Below are 14,117 nucleotides of genomic sequence, written 5' to 3'. Positions count from 1 at the left end.
TTGTTTTTGTTATTTTGATAACTTCTAAAATGAAATAAAAATTCTTAGCTCATAATAATGTAAACATATAGTGCTGGTCTCTACCCACCCCCCTGGGTGTGAATCAGCTATTATAATCACCGGCTAAGTTTAATATTGAAAAATGTTATTTTTATGATAAAATAAATTTTTGAATATACTTACCCGGTGATTATAAATTAAAGGACCTTCCCTTCCTCCCCAATAGAGACGCAGTGGAACGAGGAGAAAATTGAGTTCTTTGTTTACATTGAGTACTGGGTATCTGGACGACAGATGGCGCTGTTGGGCACACCCGCAACCTGTGTAGCGATCGCTGGTGAATTTTACCTTAGTGTTTTCTGTCGAGCAACAGAGTTGCAGCTATTATAATCACCGGGTAAGTATATTCAAAAATTTATTTTATTATAAAAATAAAATTTTTCGTAGTTTTAAGGTGAAAATAGAAGCTCGGTAGTATGCTGGGTCTGGGCTTAGCTACCAATCCCCAGCTACTTCTTCCACCTTGTTAAAAATTTTAAGGGCCTTTTTCAGCTTTGCTGAAATCATAATTCTATTAAAGGACTCAGCTTTATAAACTGGTAGTTAGGAAAAATACAAAATACTCAAAAATTTTCTTTTTCCACAAATTGCTTTTTTATTTTTGTAACATTATTTGTGTCTTACTTTATTCTAAGTCTTGATGTTAATGTACATCATTGTTTTACAGATGGCAATTTTCAGCGAGATGGAAAATCTCAAGAGTACAATTTAAACATGCATCAGCTATCTTCTAGTAGAGTAGTATTGAAGCATGGAGGATCTGTCACTCTTGTACCCAGTAAGATTAATGTTATATCCTTGAGTGGGCATCAGGCATGGGAAAATGTAGACAAATCTTCTAGCCCAGGTGAAAGAGTATGTTCCTTTGAATCAGCTGATCAATCACTACCAAACAACGATCCAGATTTTCAAATGAGACATAAAATGCACAGTGTAGCAAATCGTACTGTATCACAACCAGTGGAGGGTAAAAAGCCGCATTCACCACGTACTGACGATCATTCTCATTCATCTCCTCAAATCAAGAGATCTAATTCGATGACACGTCTTTCTGATGTTTTTAACCAGATACATAACCTTTGTGTGTTCCCGGCACAGCCTGTAACTGCAAAGGAGGTAAGTACTACTAAATTGTGGTCAATGACTTCAAGATATTCGTTAAGAAATTAGATAATGTTGGTAGTAAAATTTCTATAGTCTAGCATCTATGTCACTGAAAAAAAACCTCGTTTCTCATCACTAAAAAACAATTTATTCCATACAAATGCAAACCTTCGTCCTTATTAACAATAGTGTATACTGTATTCCAACATGTAAAGAAAGAAATGGACATCGGCAGGACATATAATGAGACTGACAAATAATAAATGGACATTAAGAATAACAGAACCTGTTTGTAGAGATTACAAAAGAAACGGGAAAGAGGAGAAGACAATGGATTAATAAACTAAGGAAATTTGCTTGTATAGACTGGCAGTGGAAGGACATGTCTGAGGCCTTTTTCCTGCAGTGGACTAGTAACAGATGAGGATGATGACAATTATATGGTTAAATAGGCTGCTTTCACTATTGTTGTGTGGTTTGGGTAAGCCCTGCCCACCCACGAGTCAACGAGAATACTGTACCACTTATTACTTTGGCTGCAAGATGTACGCATACTCTTGCTACCTTCATAATTCTGGGTATTAATTCTTTTTCTCTATAGTAAGGGCAAAAATTTGTGTGGCAGGTTTATCTCTAACCCTGCCATTGATCCATCTCATCTGTGTTGTTGTTTTTGCAGGAGGTATGAGTGTTTGCAGTCATCTCCCTGTGTTGAATGGTGGTTGTTGCCTCCTCTTCAGTGGGAAAAGTTCTCATGGAAGAAAAAGAAGAGTGCAAAGAACAATTGTTTGCTTTCAACTTTCAAAATCCCAAAGTTGATGCTGAAGAATCTTTTTACAGTAATAACTCTAGATACAAAATTAATTTGTTTCAGAGTGGCCTTCGTATCATGATATCTTTGCATAATGAGGGCAGTTTTATATGTAAATTGCCTAATTAGTTCCAAGCCCTACAGAAACACAACATTGAATTTTATAATAAAGCTATAACCACAATGAAATACATCCAAATACATTTGAATCATTCAATACACGTAACCTAACTGCTAAATAAATAATGTTGTTATGAGAGCATAGTACAGTCAAACCTCTAGCTACGAAAGAATCGCCTTACAAAATTTTCACTTCACGAAAGGAGATGCGAATAAATTTATGACTCGGATCATGGAAAAATGGTTCGGACAACGAAAGGCGGTACGAGCGGGAGCATCCGAGATGGATTTTGAAATTCGTGCGCCGCCAGCTTGTAAACTCGCTACCATCCTTCTGCATTCCCATTGGTTATCTCCCTACTTGGAGGCTAGTTACTACCATGAGATCCTGCTCTCCGATTGGTCGGCATCTAGTGTACTGTATCCCATCGTGCATCTCTACGCATTGGCGTTCCTATGTCTTTTCGTTCCATTAGCGGTATCGCACGCATGGACTTAGTGTTTGTGGTTTCGCTTTCGTAAGAATTTTACTATACTACGTACTGTTATCGTGTGTTATCCTATGATACATCATTAGCCATGGATCCCAAGAAAGTCGCTGATGTTAAGGGAAAGAAGAGGATGATGCTTTCCGTGGAGATGAAGATGGAAACAATAAAGAAATATGAGGATGGCATGCGGTTAAGTGTGTTCGCGAAGGAATATGGCCGAAATCCATCTACGATAGGAACGATCCTTAAGGGTATCGGCTTGGTGTAATTTTAGCGATATTGGCTGAAATTCGCGAAAATTAGTTACTGTCATATTTCGATAGGTGGGGGTCCCCTCCGTTGTCTCGCGCAAGATGAAATTGATAGGAAGCCTTTTAAACGGTTTAAAGGGCAATTTAAAGGACCTACCTGGTAAATGATTAAAGGGCTGGGTAGGCGTAACCTTAGCATTTTTTTTTTCGTTCTTCCTCGAAGTATTTATTTTTTTTTTATCATAATTTTTTTTCGTTTGTTGTACGATATGTTTTCCCAATAGAGTCGGCATCTCCCTATGTTTATGGCAACAACAAATCCAGTTGTAGCTAGGCCTATATGATCTATATCTGTGGTTGTGCTCTCTTGTATTTTCAAACAGTTGCATCACTTTTTCGAATTATTGAACATCAATTGTGATTTATATATACTACAAGAATGCCTTTAAGGAAGTTTAGTAAGCGAAGGGAAGGAAGCTCTCACAATATCAAGGCTTATGACGAAAAAAAAAACAAAAACAAACACCATGTGCTCAGCACGTGTGAGAATGACCTCGTGAGTCTTTCCTATAGCGAAGCTGCTTCGAGTGAATTCTATTTTTCCCTTGCTCAAATATATCAAGGTGATGATGATGGAACTGATGATTTTATTTTGAAGTTATCTGATGATGATGAGGAGGAGAAGGACGAAGAAGAGAAGGAACGTTTTTGAAATGTAACTTCTGTTCATGATGCAACAGATGATGGTGTGTTATCGGGAGCCTAACTACAAAATTCTTTATTGAGTGGTTTTGTAACTGAAAAAGAAAAGCTCCTAAATGAAAGCAGTGATGGGGAAATAGTTTTATTACCCTTGAAAGTTTTGAAAGACGCTGTTAGTTCGACATATTGTGGGCAGTGTGAAAGCAACATAACACTCGAAGTTGATAAAAACAGTTTTGATGTTGACTTGAAACTAAAGTGTCTGTGTGAAGAACCGTCTGTTTTCAAACATACAAAAGTGAAAGGAAATGAAAGTGTGAAAACAGATACTATTGGTGAAACAGCAGCTTCTTTTATGTATCAAAATATGATAAATGGGGGAGGCTTAGCAGCCTTGAATAACACTCGAATTGCCTTAGGTGCTAGACCTATGGCAAACAGCACTTACCAAAGGTATAAGAAATATATAAAGAGAAGACCAGGAAAAGAATGTCTTCAATGTATTCAAGAAAGGCAAAGAAACAAAGAACATCTAAAGGAGGATATGAAGGTGGAGCTCATTAGTCCCCTAAAACCCTGGCAACAAAGAGTAGAGTGGCGCTCTATGACCCCCCCCACACACACATAAAATATGATCATAACTATTTTGTTTAAGTGAAGTGTTTTTTTTTTTTTTTTGAGGGGATAATATCTCTTATAAAAGAGAGGGTACCAGGTGCCCTATAGGGTTTTCCAAGAGACACTATATGGTTTTAAAAGCAAAAAAAGGTAAGCAAAACTTTAGAACTGTTTTCCTCAAAACATGCATTTTTCTACTTTCAAACTTAAATAACTCTGTTATTTATGAATGGATTTTAGTAATCTAAAAAGCAATTTAATTAGAGATTTTGAGAAAACTCATCACCAGGGCTATCTTTCTTCTTTTCTCTCTTAATTTTTTTCTACTAACATTGAAATACATAATTTTATGGTATTTTTTTTATTGCATTTCTAAAAATTGTTTAAAAATAGCATAAATCGTATATTAGATTTTTTATCATACCATTTTATTTGGTAGGAATTGAACTTTCTCCTGGTATCTTTTTTTTTTTTAATTGAGTGATAAACAAGGAGATCTAATTTAAAAAACATGAAATAAACGTTATTTTTAAGAGAAAAATATTCGTAAAGAAAAACGTTTTCATTCAATTGACCTGAAATTTTATGTGAATCTTCTTTATAATTAGAGGTAATAACTGTGCAAGTTTCAACACCGCCACTCAAAATTAACCCCCCCCCCCCCGCCGATACCCTTAAGCAGAAGGAAGCTATCAAAGCAGCAACACCTTCTAAGGGTGTGACTGTTTTCTCCAGCAAGAGGAGCCACCTCCATGAGGAGATGGAGAGATTACTGCTTTTCTGGAAAAAGGACAAAGAAATGTCTGGAGACACTATCACCGAAGCGATAATCTGCCAGAAAGCCAGCGCCATTTTCGGTGATCTCCTGCGTACTCAGGCCGATGCAGACGCAGGAGAAGGAACATCGAAGCAGGAACCCCCAGAGTTCAAGGCTTTTAGTGGAAGGTTTGAAAAATTTAAGAGACGCTCAGGCATTCATTCAGTGTTGCATCATGTGGAGGCTGCAAGCTCGGACACGAAAGCAGCTGAAGCCATTGTTAAGACGTTCGACGAGTTGACCGTTTGGGAAGGCTACAGTCCCCAGCAAGTTTTCAATTGCGAAGAGACTGGGCTTTTTTTGGAAAAAAAGGCCTCGCCGAACGTATATCACAGCAGAAGAAAACAGGCTACCTAGGCATAAGCCTATGAAGGATAGGCTTACCCTTGCACTCTGTGCAAATGCCAGTAGGGATTGCAAGGTGAAACCCCTGCTGGTGTATTACTCCAATACTCCTCGAGCCATCAAGACCCACAAAGTCGTTAAGGAACATCTAAATGTGTTGTGGAGGGCTAATGGAAAAGCCTGGGTAACAAGACAATTGTGTATAGAGTGGATAAATATTTGTTTTAGCCCGGCTGTGAAAAAGTATTTGGAAGAGAAGCGCCTCCCTATGAAATGCCTGCTGGTGCTGGACAATGCCCCTGCTCATGCTCACCCTCCTTCCCTCCATTTAAATATAGCACCACAATATTCCTTCGTCGAGGTTCTCTATCTTCCAACGAACACCACCCCTCTCCTCCAGCCCATGGACCAGCAAGTGATTTCAAACTTTAAGAAAATCTACACGAAATATCTCTTCAAGAGATGTTTCAAAATCATTGAGAGCACAAACCTCATCCTTCGTCAATTTTGGAAGGAGCATTTTGATATTGTCATATGCCTCAAAATGATTGATCAAGCTTGGCAGTAGATTTCGAGGCACACATTGAACTCTGCTTGGAGGAACCTGTGGCCTGATGTCGTCTCCGCACGAGATTTCACGGACTTCCACGCAGACCAAACTGAAGACGATTCTGAAAATGTTGACGATCCTGAACCTGATGCTCAGTCTGAAGTCGCCGAGATCGTTACACTCGGGAAGTCCATGGGTCTGGAAGTTGATGAGCTTATCCAGGAGCACCAAGATGAACTTACAACGGATGACCTGAAGGAGTTGGAGGCCATGCGAATGAACGCCGTTCAGGAAGAGTACAGCGGGGTTGAGGAGGATGATCCACTGACAACGGCAGAAATTGAAGAGGGTCTAGATGGATACTTTGAAATGGTGACTCTCGTAGAAAAGAGAAGCCCAGAAAAAATTCTCACAGGTTGTGCGCTTAAGTACTGTAATGAAGTTTGCCTGAGTTATTTCAGGAACATTTTAAGAAGCAGACGGAAACAAGCTTCTTTGGATGCATATTTTAGTAAGAGGCCTTTGGTAGAAGCAGACCAAGCGCCAGCTAAAAAACAAAAGAAAAGTGGTAGTAGTAGTGATGAAGAAAATGCGTAGTGTAATTAAATTTAGAAAATAGAAAACGTAAAGTAAAGAAAAATAGAAAAATAGAAAAAAATAAATTTTATTTCAAGTTTATCGTAAAGTTAAGTGTTAATATTTCCTGCCATTTGTAGATTCGTTTCCTAAAATTAAGTGTTAATGTTTTCTGTCATTTATAAATTTGTTTTGTAAAGTTAAGTGTTTACGTTTTCCGCCGTTTTCATCCTCCTCTACCGCCCCGCACTTTGCTTTCAGACATCGCCTCACTCCAAAGGTAAGGTTCCACATTTTTGTTACGTACTTTATATTTACTGTTTGCTCTAATTAAACTCAACTTTTTCAGAATATTAATTTCATTTTATTATTAAATTATCACAATACTGTACAGTACTTTTCATATATTTAGTACATTTAGGGCCGAATATCATTTTTATGATCATTTAATGTGATGTTTTTCTAGGGTCTGGAACGAATTAGGCTATTTACATGTAAAAGGCGACTCGCTATACGAAAAATTCACATCACAAAATTCCTTACGGAACTAATTAATTTCGTGTTGTGAGGCATCACTGTACATTAATAAATGTAAAATGTAATACGTAGTGGTACTGTACAGTATGATACTGTACTTATATGAAATACAGGGAGTCGTTGACTTACGACATATGCGACCTATGACTGTTTGACTTACTGACAATTTTTTTCAGGGTGATGACGTCACGAATCTATCGGAAATACTACGTTAATAGGTCAAACATTTCCCTGGAAATATTCTGTATTTTTTTTTTTTTTGTATAAGAAATAAAGTGATTTTAAACACAATACTTAGCTGGTGAATATATATACAGTATAGCTAATGTCTCTGACGTCCGACAGAAAATTCAAAACTCGCGGCGATCGAAGATTGGGTAGCTGGGTGTACAACTAGCGCCACCACTCGCCAGGATACTGTAACCATTCCTCAAATCCTCAGTTCTTCTCTGTCGCTGTCGCATAAACATTGAAATTTTCTTGCTCGCGCTAACCTCAAGTTTTTCTACAGCCTTGGTGAAGTACTTGTTTATTGGTTTATGGCTTTCGCTTGATTGGATTTTCTTAAGATTTTTCCTGAAACTCTTTTTGATTTGACTATTTTTGACCCTTGCTTGTTTGATCTCTCTCTGGATTTTCCCTATGGCCGACCCTTCCCCAGTGTATGGGAAGTGTGTGAAAGGCTTTAAGATTATAGTATTTATTTTATCACTTTATATATTCTTGTTGATATTTATAGATTTACCTCTATATTTTTATATCTCACCCACCTTACTAAGGCCTCAATCGATCTCCACTCCATTTGTACTAAATACCGAGTAAATTTTGTATTTTTATGGATCGATGGGATGAATATTTTAAGAAAATATTTTAAGTGAAGTTTTGTCTTTTTAATAAATTTTTTCTTTTGATAGTCTTCGATCTGTTTTCAAAGATTAACTAGCGTTAAGTTTATTTATGCTACGTAGTTTTCAGTCTATCGTTATCACGATTTCACTTTGTATCGATTTTGATGATTAGTACATTCTCCTTACAAACTGAAGTTTTTAAGTTACTAAATAAAAGAAACATGTTATTTTGCAATTAATTAGTCCTTTTAGTATTTTTCTTTAGTCAAATAACCCTTTTTTTTGTCGGAGAGTGAGTGGCTTAAGCCATTACTCTCGTAACGAGAGAGAGAGAGAGAGAGAGAGAGAGAGAGAGAGAGAGAGAGAGAGAGAGAGAGAGAACGATCCAGATATTTATTCTCGTCCCAAGTCACTGTACAGGGAGATAGAGAGTGAGAAAACGTTGTTGTTCTCGATTCAGATATTTATTCTCGTCCCAAGTCACTGTATAGGGAGAGAGAGAGAAAATGTAGTTCTTCACGATCTAGTTTTTTATTCTCGTCCCAAGTCACTGTACAGGGAGAGAGATAGAGAGAAAACGTAGTTCTTCGCATTCTAGTTTTTTATTCTCGTCCCAAGTCACTGTACAGGGAGAGAAAGAGAGAAAACGTAGTCCTTAGCGATCTAGTTTTTTATTCTCGATCCAAGTCACTGAACCTTTTTAACTTATACTTTATATATTTTACTTTTACTTATATATATGTATATGTTTATTAATTTTTACATGTGTGATACAATTATGTACTAATGAACCTACACTAAAGGACATATTTCGGAATTCTAACCTTTTGGCTTAAGGGAGAATTGCTTGTTACGGATAGAAATCAGCTTTATTCATGTCCGATGTTAAATTGTTAAAAAGTGCCAGTGTTAGTGAAAAAAGTGCGAAAAATGTGTTCAGTATTGTGGAGGGTTCGTCTGTTCGTACTTGCCGTTCACCCAGTCCTAGACCTCTTTCAAGCTCCCCAACCCCTGGGAGAAGGAATGTCAAACGACCAAAGGGAACGATAGGTTTTAAACCACAAACAGACGTTTTTCCCTCACGAGTTGCGGTTGTCGTTGCTCGTCACGACGATAACGTCAGTACCCTTATCTTGGGAGAGGTGACACTAAGTTCTGCTCATCCTACGAAAACGTCAACGTCAGTAAGAAATCCTGGCGTAAGGTTTTCAGACCTCTCAAAAGGAAATTGGTTCCTTCAGAACAAAGTCAACGTCCTGGCTGCAGTCATTATAGCACCCCAGAACGTCTACCTTCATCAGAGGAAGGTTCGCCTGCCAAACGTTCCTTTATAACGTCTTGTATTGTTGCACCGGAGACTCCTTCACAGAATCACTTTAATGCACTCTTATTGTCCAGCTCCTGATTGACAGGAACCCTTGCTTGCGGAGCGTCACGGTTCTAATAAGCGTGACTTTTCTCTTCAGACTTCTAAGCGTGAAGTTTCACGTCACGCTGACGTCGGCATGCTGTCAAACGTGACACCGATCGTCAGCTTCGACGTATTGTTGAACATCGGTCGATGTAGTCCCACGTGACGTCGACCTTCATCCTCTGCCTGTTACTCATCGGCAGGCTGATGCAAGCTGTCAAGCTATTCCATCCCGACGTCTTGTTGACTCACCACCTTGTAAAAACATTGAGCTTCCGGATGAAGTTTAATCTGAGGAGCAAGAGGATATATCCCCTTTCCACAGCTGTACCTTTGGGTATCTTGTCTGAAGAAGAGGAACCTAGATCTGCCCAACAATCTTTGGATTTTAAGAAGATCATGACTGTTTTTAACGAAGTTTTTCCTTTGCATTTTATTCCTGCTGCTCCACGCTCGCCTCCGTCAGAATTCACCTTAGAGTTGGCTGCTACAGCTCCCTCTTTTACTAAATTGGTGCTCTCTCAGTCTTCTAAGAGAACTTTGCGTTTGCTGAGAGAATGGTTGCAGACCAAAAGAAGTCTTGGCAAGTCAACCTTTGCCTTCCCTCCAGCCAGATTGAAGAACTTCTTGCAGGCTTGGGAGAGAAGAGGAGCAGACCAATGGTCTGTGCTCTTGTTGAAGGAGGGGTACATAATACCTTTTGTAAAGAAACCTCCTCTTGTCCAAAAGCTGATAGATCTCTCTCCCAGATACCAAGAGGAAGCAAGAAGACAAGCTTTGCACCTACAGGTGTCCCTCTTGTTAGAGAAGGGAGCTGTGGTGAAGGTTTTAAACCATCAGTCTCCAGGCTTTTACAACCGCCTCCTCCTAGTTCCAAAGAACTCAGGAGGTTGGAGACCAGTGCTGGACGTGAGCGCGCTCAATGTGTTTATCCTGAAAACAAAGTTCACTATGGAAACTTCCAAGTCTGTGCTTGCAGCAGTAAGGGAAAGCGATTGGATGGTCTCTCTCGATCTCCAGGACGCATACTTCCATATCCCTATCCATCCGACCTTCCTACATTATCTAAGGTTCGTGTATGGGAAGGAAGTGTTCCAATTTTGAGCTCTGTGCTTCGGTCTCAGCACTACTCCTCTTGTGCTCACGAAGCTCATGCGGAACGTGGCGAGCTTCCTGCACTCGACAGGTGTCAGAGCCTCCCATTACCTAGACGACTGGCTACTCAGGGCGTCATCCTTCAATCGCTGTCTGAAGGACCTCAGATGGACTTTGACCCTAGCGAAGGACTTAGGTCTCCTAGTAAACAAGGAGAAGTCTCAACTGACCCCATCTCAAACTATTCTCTATTTTGGGATGGAGATACGGAGCCTAGTTTTTCGGGCTTTTCCATCGCCATCAAGACTTGAGCAAGCTCTCTTAAAGATTCGTCTTTATCATAAGAAGAGCAGTTGCTCTGTAAGGATGTGGATGATTCTACTGGGAACACTTTCGTCTCTGGAGCAGTTTGTCTCCCTAGGAAGACTCAATCTTTGCCCTCTTCAGTTTCACCTCAACCTCCATTGGGACAAGGAGAAGGGCTTAGAAGCAGTGTCCATACCACTTCCAGAAACGATCATGACTTGCCTGAAATGGTGGGATGTCAATCTCAGACTTCAGGAAGGCCTGTCTCTTGCCCACAAGAACCCAGACCATGTGTTGTCCTCAGACGCTTCGGACGTGGGGTGGGGAGCAACACTAGACAGTCTAGATTGCTCGGGATTTTTGGACCAAAGACCAGGTAAAGCTTCACATCAACCAGAAGGAGCTTCTAGCAGTTCTTTTGGCCCTGCAAAGTTTTGAAAGACTGATTCGAAACAAAGTGGTGCAGGTGAACACAGACAACACCATAGCGTTAGCCTACATCGCCAAGCAAGACGGGACCCACTCGCAGTCCCTTTACTTAACTGCAAAGGATCTCCTAGTTTGGACGAAGGAAAGAAACATCACCTTACTTACAAGGTTTATTCAGGGAGAAAGGAATGTGAGGGCAAACTGCCTAAGCAGAAGAGGCCAAGTCATTCCCACGGAATGGACTCTTCATCAGGAAGTGTGCGAGAAACTATGGCGGATATTGGGACGTCCGTCCATAGACCTGTTCGCAACCTCAATAATGAAGAGGCTTCCTTCTTACTGCTCTCCAGTTCCAGATCCAGAGGCAGTCCACGTCGATGCGTTCTTACTGGACTGGTCTCACCTGGAGGTGTATGCATTTCCCCCATTCAAGATCATTTACAAAGTCCTACAGAAGTTGGCCTCTCACGAAGGGACCAAGTTGACGTTCGTTGCTCCCCTCTGGCCATCAAGAGAATGGTTCACCGAGGTACATCAGTGGATGGTGGACTTTCCAAGAAGCCTGCCAATGCGGTTGGATCTTCTCAAATGAAAAGGTTCCATCAAAGCCTCCACACGCTTCATCTAACTGCCTTCAGACTATCGAGGACTCTCTAGAGCTCGAGGGTTTTCGAAGGAGGCAGCTAGAGCAATTGCCAGAGCAAGGAGATCCTCTACCATCAGGATCTACCAGTCTAGATAAGAGGTATTTCGAGATTGGTACAAGGCCACCTCCTTTTCCTTGTCCTATACCTCTATAGCTCAAATTGCTGACTTCCTGTTACACCTTAGGAATGTACGAAACTTTTCTGCCTCTACCATTAAAGGTTACAGGAGCATGTTAGCTGCAGTGTTCAGTCACAGGAACCTAGACCTCTCGAACAGTAAAGACCTTCAAGACCTTCTCAAGTCTTTCGAGACTTCCAAGAAGCATGGGGTAATGACGCCAGCTTGGAACCTGGATGTTGTCCTTAAATTTCTGATGTCTGAGAAATTTTGAACCTTTGCACTTAACTTCTTTTAAAGATCTTACTCTGAAGACACTTTTCTTAGTGAGTCTTGCTACTGCAAAAAGAGTTAGTGAGGTTCATGCCTTCAGTAAGAACATCAGCTTCTGTACTGGTAAAGCAGTATGCTCTTTGCAGCTTGGTGTCTTAGCCAAGAATGAGCGTCCTTCCCATCCATGGCCTAAATCTTTTGAGATCCCCAACCTATCAGATGTGGTTGGTAACAAGATAGAGAGAGTCCTATGACCTGTGAGAATACTTAAATTTTACATTGACTGAACCAAAAATTTCGTGGTGAATCTGAGTCTTTATGGTGTTCGGTCAAGAAGCCCTCCTTACCGATGTCTAAGAACAACTTATCATATTTTATCAGGCTCTAAATTAGAGAGGCTCACGCTCACTGCGGTGAGACTGACCTTCGATTGTTGAAAGTAAAGACTCATGAAGTCAGAGCTGTGGCAACGTCAGTGGCTTTCAAACAGAATTGTTCCCCACGAAGCATTATGGACGCAACCTACTGGAGGAGCAAATCTGTGTTCGCTTCACATTATTTAAAGAATGTCCAGACTCTTTACGAGGACTGCTACACTTTGGGACCATTCGTAGCAGCGAGTGCAGTAGTGGGTGAAGGTTCTACCACTACATTCCCCCTAATCCCAATACCTTTTTTTCTTCTCTTGAAACTATTGTCTTTTTGGTTGTATGTGGAGGCTGGGACAGCCTTCCGCAATCATTTGATTTTAGCGGGTGGTCAAACTTGTTTCTTGAGAGCGCCCAGATCATGGGTATTGGTTGAGGTCCTGTCATAGGGGTGGTCACCCCAGATATGACAGCTCCTTGAGGTCTTTCAGCCCCCTGAGTGGATCGCTGGGCTTCATAAGGATAGCGGACTAATGAGGCAGAAAATCATAAAAATCAGCTTCCTTATCAGGTACGAAGCCTTAAGTTTGTTTTTATCAAAACTCTTGAGTTATATTCCTATGATGTTTACTGCTGGTCTCTTACCCTCCACCAAGGGTGTCAATCAGCTATATGTATATCCACCGGCTAAGTTAAATATTTAAAAATGATATTTTCATATTAAAATAAAATTTTGAACATACTTACCCGGTGGATATATATAATTAAACTCACTCCCTTCTGCCCCTCTAGAGACCCTATGGGCAGAGAAGACCTGAGGATTTGAGGAATGGTTACAGTATCCTGGCGAGTGGTGGCGCTAGTTGTACACCCAGCTACCCAATCTTCGATCGCCGCGAGTTTTGAATTTTCTGTCGGATGTCAGAGACGTTAGCTATACATATATCCACCGGGTAAGTATGTTCAAAAATTTATTTTAATATGAAAATATAATTTTACTGAGTGAATTAGTATTTTCTTTTATTGATAATATACCGTATCCATTTTCAGTAAAAAGTACATTAAGAAAAGTTTTAATATCTGTTGAGTTCATATCATTTGTCTGGTGGCCTCATATTACCGGCGGAAAGCGACCGGACAATACACTGATTTCCTTTAATAAGCTAAGGATTTTTATTAGTATTTCCATTATCAAAATATGAAATATTGATACAAAGTATTTTGTGGGTCTGTATTGGTTGTTAAGAATACGACGTAGTGTTAATTTGACTCTACACTAATTTTATTTAATCTCTGATAATAGATCGATATTCATCTAAAGAAAGTACTGTACACTAATAGGACAAATATTTTCTTAAAGAAAATATTTCCTTGTACATTATGAAAATTAAATACTTTTTCTTGGTAAGTTAGTATTTCTTTCATTTCTTGCAAGGAAAACGAAAAGGGATTTACATATTTTGCAAGTCATTCTTTGTACAGTTTACGTTCCATAACTTGTGACGTCATATTTCTGGCGGAAGCGCGCTGGCAAATGGAAAGATATCCTTTCGGCATATTACTGAATAATCTTATTGCAGTATTCCAATCATCGAAACACCGAGTAACGATATCAAGTGCTTTAGTGGTCTGTACCAGTA

At 39.8% G+C, this 14,117-nt stretch overlaps 1 protein-coding gene across 2 annotated transcripts in view; it reads left to right on the top strand.

Annotated features, from left to right (window-relative positions):
- The first annotated feature begins 732 nt into the window (after positions 1-732).
- Positions 733-14,117, top strand: part of INPP5E (Inositol-3-phosphate synthase) — a 405,071-nt gene continuing 391,686 nt past the window's right edge. For both annotated transcript variants that reach the window (XM_068380074.1, XM_068380073.1), the window contains exon 1: positions 733-1,176. In XM_068380074.1, the coding sequence (XP_068236175.1) occupies positions 775-1,176 (402 nt within the window). In that variant the 5' untranslated portion in view covers positions 733-774. The remainder of the gene's footprint in view (positions 1,177-14,117) is intronic.

Source organism: Palaemon carinicauda, chromosome 9, assembly GCF_036898095.1.
Source record: "Palaemon carinicauda isolate YSFRI2023 chromosome 9, ASM3689809v2, whole genome shotgun sequence".
Taxonomy (NCBI): domain Eukaryota; kingdom Metazoa; phylum Arthropoda; class Malacostraca; order Decapoda; family Palaemonidae; genus Palaemon; species Palaemon carinicauda.
Note: the sequence above shows the minus strand (reverse complement) of the source record. Positions and strands in the feature narration are given on the sequence as shown.